The 19714-nt window shown below is 31.6% G+C and overlaps 1 protein-coding gene across 1 annotated transcript; it reads right to left on the bottom strand.

Moving 5' to 3' along the window:
• Positions 1 to 3133: 3133 nt before the first annotated feature.
• On the bottom strand, positions 3134 to 16855 carry LOC123667405 (protein amalgam-like). Its single transcript, XM_045601310.1, has 13 exons — positions 16852 to 16855; positions 15143 to 15265; positions 12370 to 12483; positions 11397 to 11502; positions 10317 to 10453; positions 9612 to 9724; positions 7783 to 7930; positions 6684 to 6774; positions 6039 to 6177; positions 5548 to 5703; positions 4579 to 4750; positions 3854 to 3886; positions 3134 to 3270 (listed from the first exon to the last, which is right to left on the bottom strand). The coding sequence occupies exons 1-13, from the start codon at positions 16853 to 16855 to the stop codon at positions 3188 to 3190; spliced, it is 1419 nt and encodes a 472-aa protein (XP_045457266.1). The 3' UTR covers positions 3134 to 3187.
• Positions 16856 to 19714: the final 2859 nt, after the last annotated feature.

Raw genomic sequence — 19714 nt, forward strand, 5'->3', positions numbered from 1 at the left:
TATTAAAAAAAATGTTGTATAAGGTTGTCACCCTATTGTTCGATTTCCGTTCTAAATATATAAGTCGGTTAAAAATAAGTATTCTTACTTTAGGTATTCGACTGCATTTTTTATGTGTTATCTCAACTAAACAAATAGGTACTGTATGACAAGTTTAATTTCTAACAAAATGTCGGCTATATTTCATTTTTGAATAGGAATCAATTTAAAAATGAGCTCTATCATCGCCATTTTGAAGATATATACAAATATATAGGGTACTAGTACTGTTTTGCTCTAGGGGTTGTCGATTTGATTCCCACCCCGTGTTTGTGCGTTAAGATGCCAAGTCAGTGCAGCTTGATGAACTACTTCCACGCTTAAGCTGGGAGGGATGCCACCACTTATTTAACTATAATAGCTTTCGTATATTTATTTAATTATTTATTTATTATAATATATAATATAGCCAACCGTTATCTAAAACAAAGGCGTTAAGTTACTTTCCTTAGATACAGACGACCGTGTGTGTTCGTAAAGATATTTACTTATTCTTTGTAGCCTTTTTTTATCTAGTTGATGTAAAAATGGTATAATTTTAGTATAGAGGGGTGTTAAAAATAAAAACAAAACAAATTCGTCGTGTATAATTATTTACAAACATTAATTGTTTATTTAAGATCGAAAATATCACCTCCAGCGTTTCTAGTAGAAGGCACAAACAGCTAGTTGTACAACAATGTGATCGCAATTACAGAATTACAAATTAACTGTATAATAGTTACAATACAATTACAATACATCTGGAATACAATATTATTTTAATTGTATTATAATAGCCCTGTCAAATAGGATGCGACAAAACGCGAGCCCTAAAATGTAGCTTAACATATAACAGTAAGAGAGAATATACTTGTACTTTGCGTTATGTTAGTGCAAAGTTGACGCTGCGTCATTTTACAAATTAAATTACAATGTACTTGCTATACATTTTATTTATCATAAAAATACGGAAAACAAGCGGACAGCATTACGTGATATTCAAAAGTTACTGCCGCCCAGAAGAAATCTTTGACATTCGAGAAGTTGCAAGTGCGTTGTCAGCCATTTTGTCAATGTTTTCATTGAACAACGTCAAATTAAAAATGACAAGAAAGAGGTGTGGTAATCACATAGTTTTGACATTTTACTAATGTAATATTATTTCTAAACAATATAATGAAATAATCGCGAAATATGCATCCTGTTTGACGGAGGTATTTAAGCAATACATTGAACAATTTTAAAAGAAACATAAAAAAACATCCTTTCATTTAAAAATGTAATAACTTCTAAATTATTATTATAATTTTCTTTATAAAGGTTGAAGTTTGGAACTAGTTTGTGTTTAAGATGCAATAAAATTGTCATATTTATAATTTTAACTATCAACTTGATAATCAAAATTAAGATTAGTAAACATAGGTTAACGGTCACTTCATTTATTTATTTTTAAGTAGGTTAAAAATATTAATAATACAAAAAAATAATAGCGTAAAACTGCAATGCAATTAATTAAAGATTATAATTTATTCTAAGAATCTATGGCAACAAAATCAACTGAAAAAAAAGAAACCATTAACCCATGTCATTTTCTGTAAGTCCATCTTTACATAGTTAATTATACTTTTATACTATAAAGTATTGTAATCTCCTCTACACATGATATATAATGTAAAAACCTACATTTGTTTAAAAGCAATACATTATTTTAATTCTTAATCAAAATATTCACTTATTTATTAAAAAAAAAAAAGCGATTTTAATATTAAAGACTAGTTGGTAAGTCATTGTACTGTCAAAATCTTTTTAGTTGTCATCTGTCATTTTTTGTAATTGTCATCTGTCATTTTTTTTTACATAACGCTGCACTATTTAAAAAGTATCTTTTTATCACTCACAAACAGCGTTATGGTGAAAAGATAGCACGATATTTAAATGAGTAGCGTATTAATTTTTTAGCTAGTTTTTGTTTGAGATATTTGAAAGTGCAATGCCTTTTCATTAAAATACAATGAACTGGAAGATTACGATTATATTAAAAAAGGTACAGCACCTTCTGGAACTATTGTATTATTAGGCACATTATTTAAAACTACATTACTGGTATTAGTTTAATTATTTTATTTAACTGATTTTTTTTTTTTATCTGTAATCAAGTGAATATATAAAAAAAAGTTATAAGCAATTTAAAAAAAAAAATGTAACACTTAATGTGATTAAACTTAATTACACTTTGGTAATAATTACCTACATTTTTAATACATTTAAAAACTAAAATTATTTTGTGAGAAAGTTTACATTGATGAAAAAAGAACATACAATTATTTTTTTTTAATAAACGAAACATACCAATAGATCATTAATTTAATTATAAAATATAAATTGTATAATATGTACAATAAAATAATTAAATACGATGATAATATAGATTTAATTACATAAGTTAGTGATAGTAAGATACGAACAGAATATTGGGGTTATTATTTTAAGTAAATTGGCAATTTTTGTGTTATCAACAACAATTGTTGTAATTATGTGATCTCTCAATTAAAACATATATATAATTATATTATTGCTGTAGAAAATGGTCTTCAAATTATAAAGAGGTTGTAATCTCGTTTTACGTGACATTGGCGAAAAAGTGCTATTCTATTTAATATTATAAACATTGTTTATAATTTCTGTTTTAATGAAATAAATGTTAAAATAATGTTGTTTTTTTTTTTTAACTAAATTCAAGACTTATTTAGAGACTTATAAATATTAGAATTCTCGAATTCTATGTTTCTTTTGTTTATGTGTCGAACACAGAAATTACCAATTTTCTTAAATTGAAACGTACATCTTTTAAGTAACTTGGCTTTTGATAACGTCTTTTAAAAGTTACTCTTAGTACCGAATTTTTGTACTCCTTGTACTTCTTTCAAACTACAATACGTCGAATGAACGCATATCTCATATTATTACGTCGAAAAGCCTTAAAGATGAGTATACGTTAAAATGCAAAAGTCGATTATTATTAATTTTTTTTTTTTTCGATAAAATTTTCAAATCTTTAACATTTATACAAAAAGCGGTGTTCGAACATCGACAGGGAACAAAACAGCGAATGTATATACTTGTCTTATTTTTTACTAGTAATAAATAATTAGTCTAGTCTGTTTGTTTACATTCGCACGAGAAGGTACATGATGGATGCTGCGAGTATTAGAGATGACGACGAGATGGAATGCGCACTGCCCCGGTATACTGGAAAAAATAAAAATAAAAACTTAATTATACTTACATCTAAAACTATAAATGACACTGACCTATAAGTAAGGTAATTGAGGTAAGTTTTATTTATTGAAGATATAGTAAAAAATACATATGTATATTGACATTAGTAATTAAAGAAATTACATTTTATTTTAGTGTACATTGTTATTAATTGTGGATTTAGGATGATTTAAAAAAAAAACATCAAATTTAATTTTTTTGAGTTCTAGCTATTATATAGTATTACTAGCTGACCCCGCAAACGTTGTTTTGCCATATTAAGCCTCTTAATCCCCCCCCCTCCCTTATAACTTAGGGCTATGAAAAATAGATGTTGGCCGATTCTCAGACCTACCCGATATGCACACAAAATTTCAAAAAAATCGGTTCAGCCGTTTCGGAGGAGATTATGGTAACTAACATTGTGACACGAGAATACTATATATAAAAAATAAATAATATAAAGCTGCTACAAAACATTAAAAAATAAAAGAATAAAACACTAAAAAATCTCTAATTACAATATTACTGAACTAATTATATTATTAACACAAAAAAATATATATATACTTACTTGAAGCGTGTTGAATGTACTGCGGTTGAGCTTCTATAAAAAGCGAAAAATAAAATAAAATTTAAACAAAAGAAAAAAGAAAAAAACAACGAAATTATAAAAGCACAAACAAATAAAATTATATACAAAATGAAACAAAAACTTATCACATTTTTTTATATCACTAGGTCGACAAACAAGCGTACGGCTCACCTGATGGTAAGCGATTACCGTAGCTTATAGACACCTGCAACACCAGAAGCATCGCAAGCGCGTTGCCGACCCAATCCCCAATCCCCCCAGGAGCTCTGGTCACCTTACTCACCAACAGGAACACAATACTGCTTGAAAACAGTGTTATTTAGCTGTGGTCTTCTGTAAGGTCGAGGTACTACCCCAGTCGGGCTGCTCCATATTTTGAGCAGGAAATTCCTGCTGTGCCCTACCTCAATTAACTTTTTTCGCAATTAACTTGAAAGACTATCTTGATTCTGTTTGACTATATTTTGTATATTTGCTTTTATATATATATATATATATATATATATATATATTGTTCAATTTAATGCCTTTTGATTGTCTATATACATATTATATGCCATGTATGTTAGTTGTGTCTGTAACATCAGACTGCTGGGCATAAGCCTCATTCTCCATCTGGAAGAAGGGCCGCTACTCCACTGCGGATTGGCGGATGTCGGGATCGATAAAAATTTGGAAAAAAGGTATATTTATAAATAGCTTACCTATTTCAACGTAAGCGCTATCAGTGTGTACGCTCCAGCTCTTTTCATTCTTGACTTTGACTTTAGCTTCGTACTTTCCGCTCTGCAGCTGATTGTCGAGAGAGTATACAACGTCATATTCGTGATTCTTTCCCTCTGGCACTGGGATACTCAGCGTTCTCCATTCGCCGTCCTATAAAATATAATAGAGTTATTATTAAATTATGTTAAATCAATATAAAATATCCATAGCAACCCTATCTTGTAATAGCTAGAAAAATTTTACCAAAACTTTGACCTGCTTTATAAGTAATCTGATGAGTTACAGTGTTAGATATAAATAGATCAGATCAGATAAGTATAGGCAATTACTTAACTTTTACAAAATTATATTAAAATATACATAAGTCTCAAAAATAATGGCTTAGTTGAAAAAAAATTTATTCGCTTCAGCCTTGGAGCAGCGTGGTGGATTAAGCTCTGGTCCTTCTCCTACATGGGGAAAGAGGCCTGTGCCCAGTAGTGGGATATTATAGGCTGAAGCGAGAAAAAAAAAATAAAATATAAATAATAAATATATAAATTGTAATTATAATGTAATAATGTAATAATCAATTATCTTGTGTAATTTTACTTTTACAATGACATAGAAGCTCTTACGAAAATCAATTATATAAATACAAGTTGAGTAAAATTGTTTTCATTTTTCGATTTTATAAAGATTATTTTGTTGTTTTTTTTTTTAATTTTCACGTTTGTTCTACTTGGTTTAAATTTTAACGAATGGATTGTCGAAATTAATTGGCCTTAATAATTACGTTACACTTTATTTCTTTTATATTTTTTTCTGTAAGGTACCATTCCTATTAAATAAATAAATAAATACCCTGATTTTCAATATTACAATTTTGTGAACTGTTTAACTATTCACCAAATAATTCAATTCACATTTCTATATTTAAAATGAAATTAGACATGAATGAAACTCACCTCAGACATATCTTTAAGCTGAATTTCGATCTGTTCGACGGGCTGGTGCGAGTGAATGGTCCATGAGATCCTCGGTCCGTCTACTTGGAGTTCTTCGACCACTGGGCTCTGGACCAAGTCGATGGATCTGTTGTGCGAGCCTAATTCGTTTTCAGCCTGAATCAAAATTTTAACAAGATTCAATATACATTGTATATGTATTAAAATGCTAAAAAGTTTAAAATCAACGTTCAAAAATTGAAGGGTAACTCTTAATTATAGAAAATAAATAGACCTACAAATTGCAAATGAAGATGACTACGGTAACTTTTCGACCTGGTCTGAAGAAGCTGTCTTAATTTTTGTTCCTAAATATGGGTACTTTTATATATGTTTCTACCCAATTACTATGTTTTACTATAAATTGTCTTCACCTACCCTTTATTTGTTACACTATATCGTGTTATATTGTTTTGGGTAAAAATAGGTAAAAAATAAGTATTTTTTCTTACCTCACATGTGAAAGTACCAAAATCTGCATCGCTACTAGGAATAACGGTGAGGTTGGAGTGTTGACCTCTAGTGCTGATGCTGTACTGACGAGATGAATCTTCGATACGTTGACCGTCTTTGTACCAACGGATGTAGGAACTAAAATAAAAAAATAACACTTAAAAATCTAAAACAAATGGATAAAAAAACTTGATCTCAAAATGTTGAGAAATTAAAACGCTGTGCTGATTCGCGATTCTTGGCTATGCTATACATTTCCTAACGAATGATGTAATCGAAATTAATTTTCTTACTTAACTATAATTTAAAAAAATGTCTTTTTTTTTTTTATTAAACCAATGCCGTAGCTTTTCGCCAAAAGTAATTATTAGAATTCTAATCATTTAATTTTGGTTTTGAAAATCAGTATTGAGTATCTTATAGGTACTTGTTGCTACTTTCCGCTGATTATTTATCATATAACAATTCACAAATAAAAAAAATATTGAGGTTACTTACAAATTCTAACTCTTACCTGTCAGTAAAAGTTAAGTTTCAGTCACATTTCATTCTAACTCCTCTTTAAGACCAAACAGACATCCACACTACCATATGAATAGCTTAACTGAAATTATAATATTTAGAAGACAAAGTATTTAACTTACGCGAGATCGTCATGAACAGCGCACTGCAGCACGGCTTCGACGTTAATAGCGGAGTTCACGACTGTCCTGTGTACGTGGACGCGGGGCTTGCCTGCAAACGATTTTAGTCCTTCGTGTGTAATTAATAATTAGTTAAACATATCCATAATCATATGAATATTTCGCTTTTTGTATTACAACGGTGGCAAATAAGCGTTGTTCACTCTCTAGCCACGACCCTCGTCAAGAGTCTTTTTTTTTATGTCACTAGATTTTATGTATAATTTTTCTGTACATTATTTTTAGTGCAATAAAGTATATACATTTATTTTAGGTCGGCAAACAAGCGTACGGCTCACCTGATGGTAAGCGATTACCGTAGCTTATAGACGCCTGCAACACCAGAAGCATCGCAAGCGCGTTGCCGACCCAATCCCCAATCCCCCCAGGAGCTCTGGTCACCTTACTCACCAACAGGAAAACAATACTGCTTGAAAACAGTGTTATTTAGCTGTGATCTTCTGTAAGGTTTAGATGCTTCTCCAGACGGGTTATCCTAGTTTTTAAGCAGGATATTTACTGCTATTCGCTTCAGCCTGTAATATCCCACTGCTGGACATAGGCCTCTTTCCCCATGTAGGAAAAGGATCAAAGCTTAATCCACTACGCTACTCCTATACGGGTTAGCGGATATATTCCCTACTATGAGTAACAATCACTATCAGGTGTAGATGATAAAAACGACGACCGACGGCTTAACGTGCTCTCCAAGGCACAGGGGAGACCCACAAGATTTGCACAAACACCCAGACCACGGCAAACATCTGTATGGCCATACAAATGTTTCTGTGACCGTTGCGCCAACGCGTCCTTACATTTTACTGCTATGCCCAACCCAAATAAAAATAAGATCCTTATTACAAACACTTGAAAATGTAAATAAAAGTGATTATTAATTAGATTCTGAATAAAAAACAAAAAAAAAAAACAAATTTAAATTAAGCAAAATATATTTTAAAATACTCACAAACGGTATTAAAAAACATAGTTGTTTAGAGCCTAAGGTAATTTTGTATTATCTTACATAAATATTACAATTACCTGTGTAAATGAAACTTACCCTTCACTTGAATGTAGACCTCAGCCTGGTTTGAACCGACTCCGTTGAAAGCGTAGCAGTAGTATTTACCGGAATGTTGGCGTTTCACATTTTTAATGAAGACGGTGTTCTTCAAAAATTCACCATCCTCTTCTGTCAGACGCTTGTTCTGCAATGATAGAAAGAGATAGTTGTATTATTTTAGTTTTTAAACATGTATTTATAGCCTATCCATATATTTTTTTACTACCTTATTTAGTAATGTCTTTTATTGGGATATAACTTATGATGTTTAAAAATACGTTATAAAAGCTGTTTGATTTAATAGATCAATAAAGTATTTTAAATAGCTATTGCTCTTTTCTAAAACAAAACGAAAAGATGTACATAATGTAGTAAAAAAAGATGTATTTCGTCGTTTGAAATAATTTATTCATTTGTAGGATATCGATATGCTATTTAAGACTTATGAATTAAATACAAATGCTGCTATTTAAACTTGAATTTCATACTAGTTTGTGGTAAAAATTTAAGAAAAAATATTATAGGGTCCTAAATAAAAATAAAAACAAAAAAAAAAAATACATAATTATATATTTGTAGTGACGGGCGGACGGATTTTCTTATTATATACGTTAAATTTGGTCTATATCTTTTTATAAGAAAGTTATTTTTACGTGACATTTGCGAAATATACTCGTTTAGCACCTACAAAAAGGAGCAGGCAAGTAAATTATATTTGAAACTTCATTCATATTAATAAAGTATAAACAATTGTCATTTACGTAATATTAAATGACAATATGGCGCTACGTTTCCGGTAGTCTCAACATTTCCTGGTCTAACTAGGTTGAGATGACATATCAGTTCGTCTGTCATGTTCGTTCGACCGATCGAGGAAATAACAGGATGAACTTGACGTTCAAATAACAGATTTAGATGCAAAATAAACAAACAATATGTCTTTGCTTTTATACTATTTTTAACCGACTTCAAAAAAGGAGGAGGTTACTCAATTCGACCGTATATATATATATATTTATGTATGTTCAAGGATAACTTCGTCGTTTATGAACCGATTTTGACAATTCTTTTTTTGTTGCAAAGGAGATATCCTAAGTGTGGTACCATGATAAGGAAACTAGGATCTGATGATGGGATGTCGGAGAAATCGAGGGAATCGAAAATCCGCATAACTTTTTGCTGGGTGTATTCGTCTACTTACGCTGTATTACTTGTCAATGTCATTGAAGTGGGTTTTTTTCGTTTGCCAGCAAACACAATTATTACTTGTAACTTTAAATAGAACAACACATGTTGGAAATTTTTATTACAAAATATTTACTAGTGACTCAACAGACGTTGCTCTAAGCAGTCGAAGTCTCAAACACCCAAAATTTACGGTGTTAAATTGTCTGTTATTTTTCAGTTTTCTGGGCATTTTTTACCCTTTCCATAAGATCCTTAATGACAATGACATCGGTAAAGTCATTTTCAAGTTATGTCGTAACTAACGGAAGCAGACATTCGTTTCTATACATATATATGAGCATTATGAGAATTAAAAATAGTGATAATGGTAAACTTATTTAATATTTTTACTACATTCCTCTGGTTCAGTTTCTTCTCTTCCGACAAGATCTTTGCCAAGCAATAAGACACCTACAAACTTACAATTAGGACAAGATATTTGTGTCTGTTGTTGCGAACCATTAGGTACCACTATTTTAAATCCAAGTAATCTATTATTAATTTCTGTTTTTAAAATTGATTATCATTGGTTGATTTCACAATCTTTTTTTTTTCTTTCATAAATTTCCAATAATATATATCTGTTAAATCAATCTTACCCCGTTTTCGTCTCTCGACCAGATGATCTGCGGGGGAGGTGAACCGGAAACCTCGCAAGTCAGCAATAAGTCTGATCCTTCCACGACTTGACCATTATTGCTAGCTGTGAACCCTGTGATGAAGAAAAACATATAAAATACAAATTATTAGCAAGTTGTGTATATATCATATAAATATATAATGGTATATGTTTGTAATGGGTTTCGACAAAGAAAATCAAGTTGTTTAAACAATTTCAAAAGTATCCATCGTTACATCTTTTTATAAATCAATCGATAATACTATAAATGTGAAAATAATATTTCTACTAAAATTTTATGGCCAAACTCCGAAGCCAATTACATTATCATATAGACGATATATTGTCATATTTATTAAGTACATTGGTTGAACCTCAGGAGACAGATGGGGTATGTAATATGGTATAGTAAAAATCTACGTTATTATTATCGTTGCATGTAACTATTATAGCTTATTTCGCTTATTAATTGAATATTTTATTGAACTCTTTTATATTTGAGTCAATAAGACGTTGGCCATAATAATTATTTTTCCTATCTATAAAAGAAATATCAGTAACATGACATAACATCACATCACATACGGTTCAAATAACTTTCAAATATAAACCTATTAAATATACATTAAAGTATGAAGGTTAATAATTCATAGAATAAATAAAAAATAATAGTATAAGTACTAACTGATAACTTTGGGTGATTCGGAGATGACTAAGTTGTGTTCGATTGATTTGCTCGTAGTCTGCAATAGTTCGCACATGTAGCTGCCGCTGTCGGACAGCTTCACATCTCTTATCAACAGATCTGTGGAATTTGCGGGGCTGCAAGAGAAATAGAGAAAAAATTAGAGAAAGAGCTTCAACATCGACTTCTTTTACTTAACTTTTAAAAAAAGAATTCGCGTAATTTCTCGTCCGGCCGATGGAATCAGAGGACCGTACCTGACACTTTACTATGACGATCCAACTTAGAAGTGGGAGACTAAAAGACTGTTATGTCTAATATACTTTCAAAGGAAGATAAAAATTAGTCATACTGTATACATAGATATATTGGGTTTAACCACAGCTTAGCTAATCGTAAGCATTTGCAATTGACAGGAAGTTTAAAGGATTGGCCAACCTGTGCATAATTAGGATTTAACTATTATTTTGTTGGGAAACAGATTATGATTGTTAAATTATAAACGAATCAGTATGTAATAACCCACAACTGGGCGTGTCAAATAAAACGTAACGTGTCAAATAAAAATGTATAATGTACACTATAATATGATAAACCAAAACCTGTAATTTCTGATTTAATTTTAGAATTTGTAATATTATTTTAGGAGTGCGGGAATCCGCGATGGGAGTGAAAAGTGGTACTGATAAATCCTGCGCCGGTTGAATGCGAGATAGCAAACTTCTATTTTTAAGTAATTACTTGACTTCTAAGCAAGTGACTGATCCTTAAACGAGAAATTTAAAAAAAAATAGTTGTCCCAGAAAGACATGTGTGAGTAAACCATCAATGTCTTTATTCGACCGAATATATCGGGTTAATTGTTATTTGAGGCTGAGATATTAGAATATTGCGTATCAAAACCGAGCTAGATAAAATTTATTTGAATTTTAGTATCGTGCTTTATAGTTGAGAAACCATTCGTTCTGAATATCCTGCGAAAATTTTTTAAGTATGTATTTTTAGACCTATACTAGAGCGTGGCGAACAAATTCAATTTCTATACCAGAATGTATCCATACATCTATAGGATTAACTTACATAGAAAACCTGTCATCGATGTATAAAGTCAAGTTTTGTTGAAAATTTTTCTGTGTTCCTAGGAAGTAGTGTGTACCGTTTTTGGACCATTGAACGACTCCACCATCTGAAAAAAAATATATAAAAGAAATAAATATAATAGATTACATTATTTTTCAATGTTAGCAATGGTTTTTGGAAAAGTTGAAATGATATTTCAAAAAAAAAACTTCAGGTAACTTGTATTTTTACCTGTTTTATAAGTTTTAACGTGACAGGTAAGTCTGCTCAGATAATTTTTTTGTTAAATTTTTTATTGTCCATTTTGTTTATTTACAGTTTAATACCAGTATTTATTTATTATTACGTTCGTAATAAATTTATATCAGTCGTTAAAAGACTCGTGCACTTGACTTATAATTTATGTTGCGTCACAAGATGGCGTTGTTCCGGTGGCGCTAAAACAACTTCCGCCTAACGGTAACGTTGATAGACAGCATGTCCACTTATTATGTAAATTAATTTATTAATAGAGATGAGTTGCGTGTTTCAAGAGTTGTTATCTATATACATATACTTATTTTGTATGTGTATCTATATATCACTGACCTTTTTTTAAATCTGGCCGAACAGACTCTTATGAAATTTAAATACTTAAAATTAAAAAAAAAGGATTCGATTGGTAACTTAAGCTGCTGTCGACTTCTCAGATATTTTTTTTTCTGATTGTGCAACGTACAATTTTACTTTCCATAGCATTTAAAACCGATAAATGCCATAATTAAGAAGATTAAATATTTTTCTTTTCTGTAGAAATATATTTCTCGTATGTACAATGCATGAGCTCAAAGAAGTAACTACAAAATGTGTAATCCGTACCAAATGTTTGTATGTGGTAAAATTTTTAGTATTTAAAGATTGAACCTAATTCGAATGGAATCGGAATGTATGTGAATAAAAGAAAAGGGCATAATTAGTAATTGACGGGACTTACCAGGTGGTGCAATTTTACACTCCAGTCTTATGTCTTGTCCACTTGACACGTTGTAGGTTGTTGGCTGCGTGACAATAACAGCGTTTATAACCTCATCGTCATCTGAGTCGTTGTCTACAAAAAAAAACATAGTTTCATTATCACAGATTATAATTCAAAATCCTGTGTGTCAAGTTTGACTGTAAGTACTAAACTACTGTCAAATGGTGTACATGCAGTTATAAGAAGTTCTTTAAATCTTTAGGAGTAAGATAACTAACTTAAGAATGACTAAAAATAAAATCTTTCAAACTCTGTTCTTATATTAAAAAAACGATTCGACCTTATTTCTACTGCTGTTTTTGATTGATGATTTATCTTGACTATAGTTACAATTTCGTTAAAACCTAGCATGTGTTGTGATACTAGGAAGTAGTGGTTCACTTTTGAAGTCGTTAGTTTGCATTGTTTTTCTGAACAATTTGTAACAGATTATTCGTAAGTATTTATATTAAAGAGCTCGATTATAATATAATTATAGACTTCGATAAGATATTTCCGGTAAATCTATGACGAGTCAGCATATGTCGCAGATTTTCCAGGAGGCTCCGGTAGAATTAATATCAATTACTGCTATTGCTCTATTCCCGTGGGTGTCGTAAGAGGCGACTAAGGGATAACAAGGATCCACAACCATCTTGGAACTTAAGAAGCCGACCGATGGCGGGATAACCATCCAACTGCTGGCTTTGAAATACACAGGCCGAAGACGGGCAGCAGCGTTTTCGGTGCGACAAAGCCAATACTGCGGTCACCAACCCGCCTGCCCAGCGTGGTGACTATGGGCAAAACACATGAGTTCACGTTATTTTTGGCGTAAACTTGTGGAGGCCTATGTCCAGCAGTGGACTGTATAGGCTGTAATGATGATGATGATGATGATGATGACTGCTATTGCTTATGTCTATTATCTATTTTTGAATATAATTAAACAATAGTAAAAATAAAAGAAAATTATGTGGTGTCATGGGACACCAGGTAGGAACGAAGTTCCTTCGGATAGTATAGAAGCAACACAATTTGAAAAAAAAATGTTGAATTTTATATATATTTTCTAGTTATTGTTTTTTTTTTTTTAATTTTATTGATTGGTTTTTAATTAAGTACATAAAAGTATTTAGGAAATTTAGTATTTTAGAAAATAATAAATACCGTAAAATAAAATAAATCAAACAAAATAATAATAACAATAATAATTCAAACTATTAAGTGAAATAAAAAAAACATATGTCTTTATTTATTTTTGTCGACAGTATAAAAATACATAAATAATTTTAAAAAAGTTTACTAGTAATATTTTAGTTTTACAAACGTCATATTATACAGTCGTGTGACTGATATTACGTCACTTCCGTTATATATTTTTCGTTCAGTTCAGTTCGCTCGCCCAGCCAAATGTCAAGCCTGCCGTAAGGAACTTCGTTCCAAAAATAAAATTGTTTTTGTTGCTAGTGTTTATAGTGCATATACCGCTTCTCTCTCTCTGTCTCTCTCTCTCTCTAGTCCCTATTTCTAGTAGATGAAATTATTTAACAATATAATTGATCGAACAACAAAGAAGCAATAACAAAAAAGAGTTACAGGAATATGTACATAGTACAAGAATTATGTTTTTTGACTACGCATTGGTGCAGTTTGTTTTTCCATTCCCGCCCCAAATCTGAGTGTAGTATATATGTGTTTATTTATAGGTGAATTATTGGAAATAATGTGTATAAATAAATAATGTCAATCTCAAGAATGTTTTATTTATTTTAATAGACCTAAAATAAAAAATAAAAAATCGGAATTGAGACTGTACATAAGTGATAATTTGAAAAACATTTATGTCTGAATGTAAGAAATTAAATCCTATCAAAAATAATTGGTAGTAAACTTTATAGACGCTATAAAGCCATGGGTAACTTTACGAGTATGTCGCATTATATTTGATCTTTGTAAGTATTAAACCAACGATGTGAAAAGCAGTTTCTACTGTCCCTATTTGCGTGTGTGTATCAGTTTTTACATGTGTGGACGAATGTACACTTCACTAATAATTGTGTTTGCTTGCAAGCGGAAAAACACAGAGTTCAATTACAGCGACAACTAATACGACATATGTAATCATAAAATAATCAATTGAATACGAATTATTAAAAAAGTATTTGTCCGATCTCGATCAAATTGAAATGCAATCACACAACAAGCACTAACGCTCGATCCTACTTTCGATTAAATAAGGAATCATCAACATCGGTATACCCAGTAATAACTCATGAAGTACATAAAAAAAATACAATCGGATTGATAGCCTCCTCCTTTTTTTGAATTGAATTCTATAATTAGTAGTTAGGCTCAATTGTAATTGGGGGGTTTTACTGTTCATTGTACAGACACCTTTTCCCTAAAAACCGGCTCACCATCCCTCTAACTCCTTTAATAATGTTGCAGACTTTTATACACTGTTCTCATTTAACATGTGGTGTTTCGTCTGCTTACATGCCTCATATTTTCACATCACTAAGGTGGCACATAAGCAAACGAGCCGCCTGATAGTAAGCGAATGGTCTATGGACGGCTGCAATACCAGAAGCATTGCAAGCGCGTTGGTGACCCTATCCATTCACAACTTGAAAGCTGTATTATTACCTTCAGTCTTCTGTACGGTTCAGTTTTACATAAACAATAAAAAAAATGTGTGTGTGTGTAAAGGTTGGAGTAAATTTGGTTGTGTCAATGTTTGTCTGTTTACCTTCGCCGTCGTTCTGGGGGTCGTTTTGGGCGTCATTTTGAGCGTCTTCGTTTGCTTCATCAGCTAACACGTCATCGTAATTGTCTTCTTCGATTTCACGACGTTCCCTCGAATATCTCGCTTCTGAAAGAGCAAAAAACAAAACCTTACTTTAACAGTAATAATAAAATCGTAGAAATTTTATATCATAATATATATAAAAATGAGATATATATAAAAATGAGATATATCATATATAAAAATGAGATATATATTTATTTATAATAGTACCATAACAGACTGGATACATTCTGATTATGGTTAAGAGATCATTTCGCAGTTTTAAGGTTAGCACTGAGTCCGTTATTCGCCATCCGTCAAGTTCAAAATAAGTAAACTTTAATTTGACACGATTCTCGTGTCAAGCGCCACAAGAATGAATAAGCGACACGTCTCTCGTGCCATCATAAATGGTTCGGTTAACAGAAGGACATTTACAGACAGTAACTTAAACTTTCCGTCGTTAAGCCAGCTCTCTAAGTACCTACCATCACAACGCCTATGATATTTAGTTCCTATGGAATTTATACTATTAATAGTTGAGTAACAAATTCGTTCCTACTTATGTTCGTAAATGTATCTCAAAGTATCCATTGAACCATTTACGACCGGCAGAAGTGGTAGAATTTGGCTAAAGACTTGAAACAGAGCCAAAAATTGTAACAAAGTATCTCGTATTGCCTAGAATAAATTCTATATTAATAAAAATGAATGGGTGTTTGTGCAGTCCTTGTGGGTCTCCCCACTGTGCCCCAGAGAGCACGTTAAGCCGTCGGTTCCGGTTGTTATCATGTAATGACCTGATAGCGCTCGTTACTCATAGTAGGGGATATGTGGCTGTCGCGCTGACGGTTGCAGGTTCGATCCCCGCTTATGACAAACATTTATATTAGGCATACAGATGTTTGCCATGGTCTGGGTGTTTGTGCAGTCCTTGTTCATTTCCCCACCGTGCCTGTGAGAGCACATTAAGTCGTCGGTCCCTGTTGTTATCGTGTACACCTGATTGCGACCGTTACTCGTAATAGGGAATATATGCGCCAACCCGCATTGGAGCACTGTGGTGGATTAAGCTCTGGTCATTCTCCTACATGAGGAAAGAGACCTATGCCCAGTAGTGGGATATTACAGACTGAAGCGAAAAATGAATCGCTGCTATCGAATGACTGCATCAAATCGGAGGTTTCTTTTTACCTTCGTTACTGTCAGAACTTAAAATAATATTTGTATAGGAATATAAAAAAATATATATATATATATATTTACAAAAATAGAGTTTGGCGTCAGAAGTTCGGTCGATCTTCTAGTATTTATCAAGTTTAATAGCAGTTCAGATATCCGTGTGAAGTCGTATCGTTTGTATCACTAAAAGTCCTACCCATGTATCTTTATTAATACATTTGCTTTACTGATTTACAACTATTTAATTCTGTTGCTATTGTATATCTCGATAAGGACATTCTGGTACAACGGTATGCCATAAACAGTCCTTGATATAATAGTGCTTCTGTAATGCTTAGGCAAATACCTTGGACTTGGGAGTATGGTTCAGGTTATAAGCTTTGAATAATGTATTTTTTATACACAATGTGTCTATATAGTAAAAGCATATCTTTTTTTTTTGACATCTTTTTTTCCTTATGTGATTGTATTATTTCTATCACCAGTACCCATTTTGAACCAAATTTATAACTAATTTAGATTATACATCTTAGCTCATATGAAATGAACTCTGGTCCAGTTTAATAGTTGCGTTTTTAGCGTGAAATGCAATTTTCAAGCAAAATACAAGCAATGATGCAACGATGCAACGCAAATCTTGTCGATTTTGTCCTAATTAGCTTGAAATACAATATTTCTGATGTCTCGACCTGCGTGTTACCAAGAGGTTGATATGTTTGTATGGGTTGCCTTTTGACGCAGCGCATTAAGCCGCTTTACTTTTAAATACAAGTCACTCAGTTCGTATGTTTTTAAATTAGCATACTAGAATACAATTAATAACTCTGTTTTAATTGTTACGATTTATTTTTGTGTTACCCACACACTAGGAAATTCTAAACAAATTTTTTAATATCATATCAAAAATCGACCGTTCCAGCGGGGATCGAACCGGCATCTCCGACTTACCGGGTCGGTGCTTTAGCTAAAATTAAGCTATGGAACGATGTACCCGCTAGATCGAAATTTTTGATATGATGATTTTATATTCAGTCTAACCGACCGTGGCGTTCGAACTATGTTTTAAATATAAACGATGATTTCTGACATCAAATAGATTGATACTTGTCTGTCCTTAATACGAAACTAAGAAACTACGGAAACTTGATGTGTAATCTCTAGATGGGTTACATTTTGTATTCAAATTCTTTTAGAGTAACTTTAGTTAACTATTAAATACGTTTTTTAATGGAGTAAATTTGATTGATAATTTATACGAGTATGTATAAATAGGTAAGTATTTTTTTACTTGTACCACACTCTGTCCTAGGTATGTTCGCTTGTCTTTCAAGCAGGTAATAATTCTAAAACTGTTTCTCGATTGGATGTTGATACAATATGTTTAGTTTTACCTTTTACGGTTCAACTTTGAATACCTTAAACGTTTTCTGTTTACAAATATTATGGATGGTTTTATTGGGGAGACTTTTTGAGAATCCTTTTTTGGTATGAAGTGCCTAACGTTGATTTTATCATATATCATTTTTTTCTTATAGTATGTTATGTATTAGATATTTATTTATTTATTTAGCTTGTATTAATATTAAAATGTTTGAAATTCGATATTCCAGAATGCTTGACATGTTCGCTTATTGATTCTGTTATCTGAATATGATATTTTTATAGCCCATACCGCTGTTTTATCAATAGGCTATTTGAAATAAAAAATAAAATTAAAACTTTAAATTTATTTAACGGAATCATGACTAAGTTAATTTCGAGCTATTACTAACTTTTCTTCTAAAAAATTTTTTTATAAAAGTATGAACTAGCCTATCATTCGCTTTAATATGAGTTGACAATAGTAAAATAAGATCTATACTTAACTATAAACTACAACAAAATCGATATAGTTATTTAGAACACAAAGCGATAGAAGTCAGGTAACTTGTAATATTCATGAGGTGCTATGGGGAATATAAATCATGGTGTATTATGGACGAGGAAAGACATCGCGTCGGTTTGTCTGTCACACCTTGCATACTAAACGAGTTGAATCGCTTTGTACAAATGAACTTTCCTGTGTATTTTGTATGTATGATGTAATAATTTATTGCTTTGGGAATGTACTTCTTTTTGAATGTATGAAAAATATTTGTATTAACATAATAAAGATGAGTTTGCCTGGTGTGTAGTGTCTGTACAGATGTTCAGATCCAGGTCCCCCGAGTCTGAATGGAATATAATGATGTATTATTTATAAGTTTATTAGGCTGTTTATTATGCTGTGTGGTTACGGCAGTAAGGCGACTAAGGAATTACACAGTTCAACTACCACCTTGGAACTTAAAAAGCCGACCGATGGCGGGATAACCATCCAACTGCTGGCTTTGAAATACACAGGCCGAAGACAGGCAGCAGCGCCTTCGGTGCGACAAAGTCAGCCCTGCCGTCACCAACCCGCCTGTCCAGCGTGGTGACTATGGGCAACACATATGAGTTCACGCCATTTTAGTCGCGAACTTGTGGAGGCCTATGTCCAGCAGTGGACTGTGATAGGCTGAAATAATATTAAAAAAATACATTTATATCAGTCGGCTGTTGCCTATAACACAAGCATTAAGTAGCTTACCATAGACCTACCAGATGACCGTGTATGTATGTTGTAAGATATTTATATTTTAATTAATATATAATTATGTGTCATTAATCGACTTGGAAAAAGGAGGAAGTTTCTCAATTCGACCGTATATATATATATATATATATATATATATATATTTATTTATTTATGTGTGTGTATTTATGCGTCGTTTATGAATCGATTTTGATGTTCTGTTGTTTTTGTAGGAAAGGAGATATCCTAAGGGTACCGTGATAATAATAAGGAAGCCAGGATCAGATGATGGCATCCTAGAGAAATCGAGGGGAACCTTTTTTCGTTCGCTAGCGAACACAATTATGTTTATTTTCGTTTAATAGTCTAACAATATAACACTATACTCGTATATGTATACCTTTTCAAATTTCTAAATTCCCAAGTGGCTTAAGTCTAATATCTTTTTATAAGGTCATACTGTCTATCGTTAATTAAATAAAAATTAATTATTATGTTATGAGGTGTCATAAATTATAGAGGTGTAAACGTTATTATAATTAACAAATAAATAATAATTAGGGTAATTGCAAATTAAGGTATCGTGACTATTGACTATTACTTATAATGGAACTAAGAAAAAAAAATTATGAGTTATATATAACTTCGAAAAATTAATTATAATAATTTTGTTATTTCGTTTCGTATTTGTTATTAAATAATTGTATTTGTTTTCAATATAAGCTAATTATTTCTGTAAAAAAAATTGCTTTAAA

The sequence above is a fragment of the Melitaea cinxia genome, chromosome 28 (genome assembly GCF_905220565.1).
Source record: "Melitaea cinxia chromosome 28, ilMelCinx1.1, whole genome shotgun sequence".
NCBI classification, from domain to species: Eukaryota; Metazoa; Arthropoda; class Insecta; order Lepidoptera; family Nymphalidae; genus Melitaea; species Melitaea cinxia.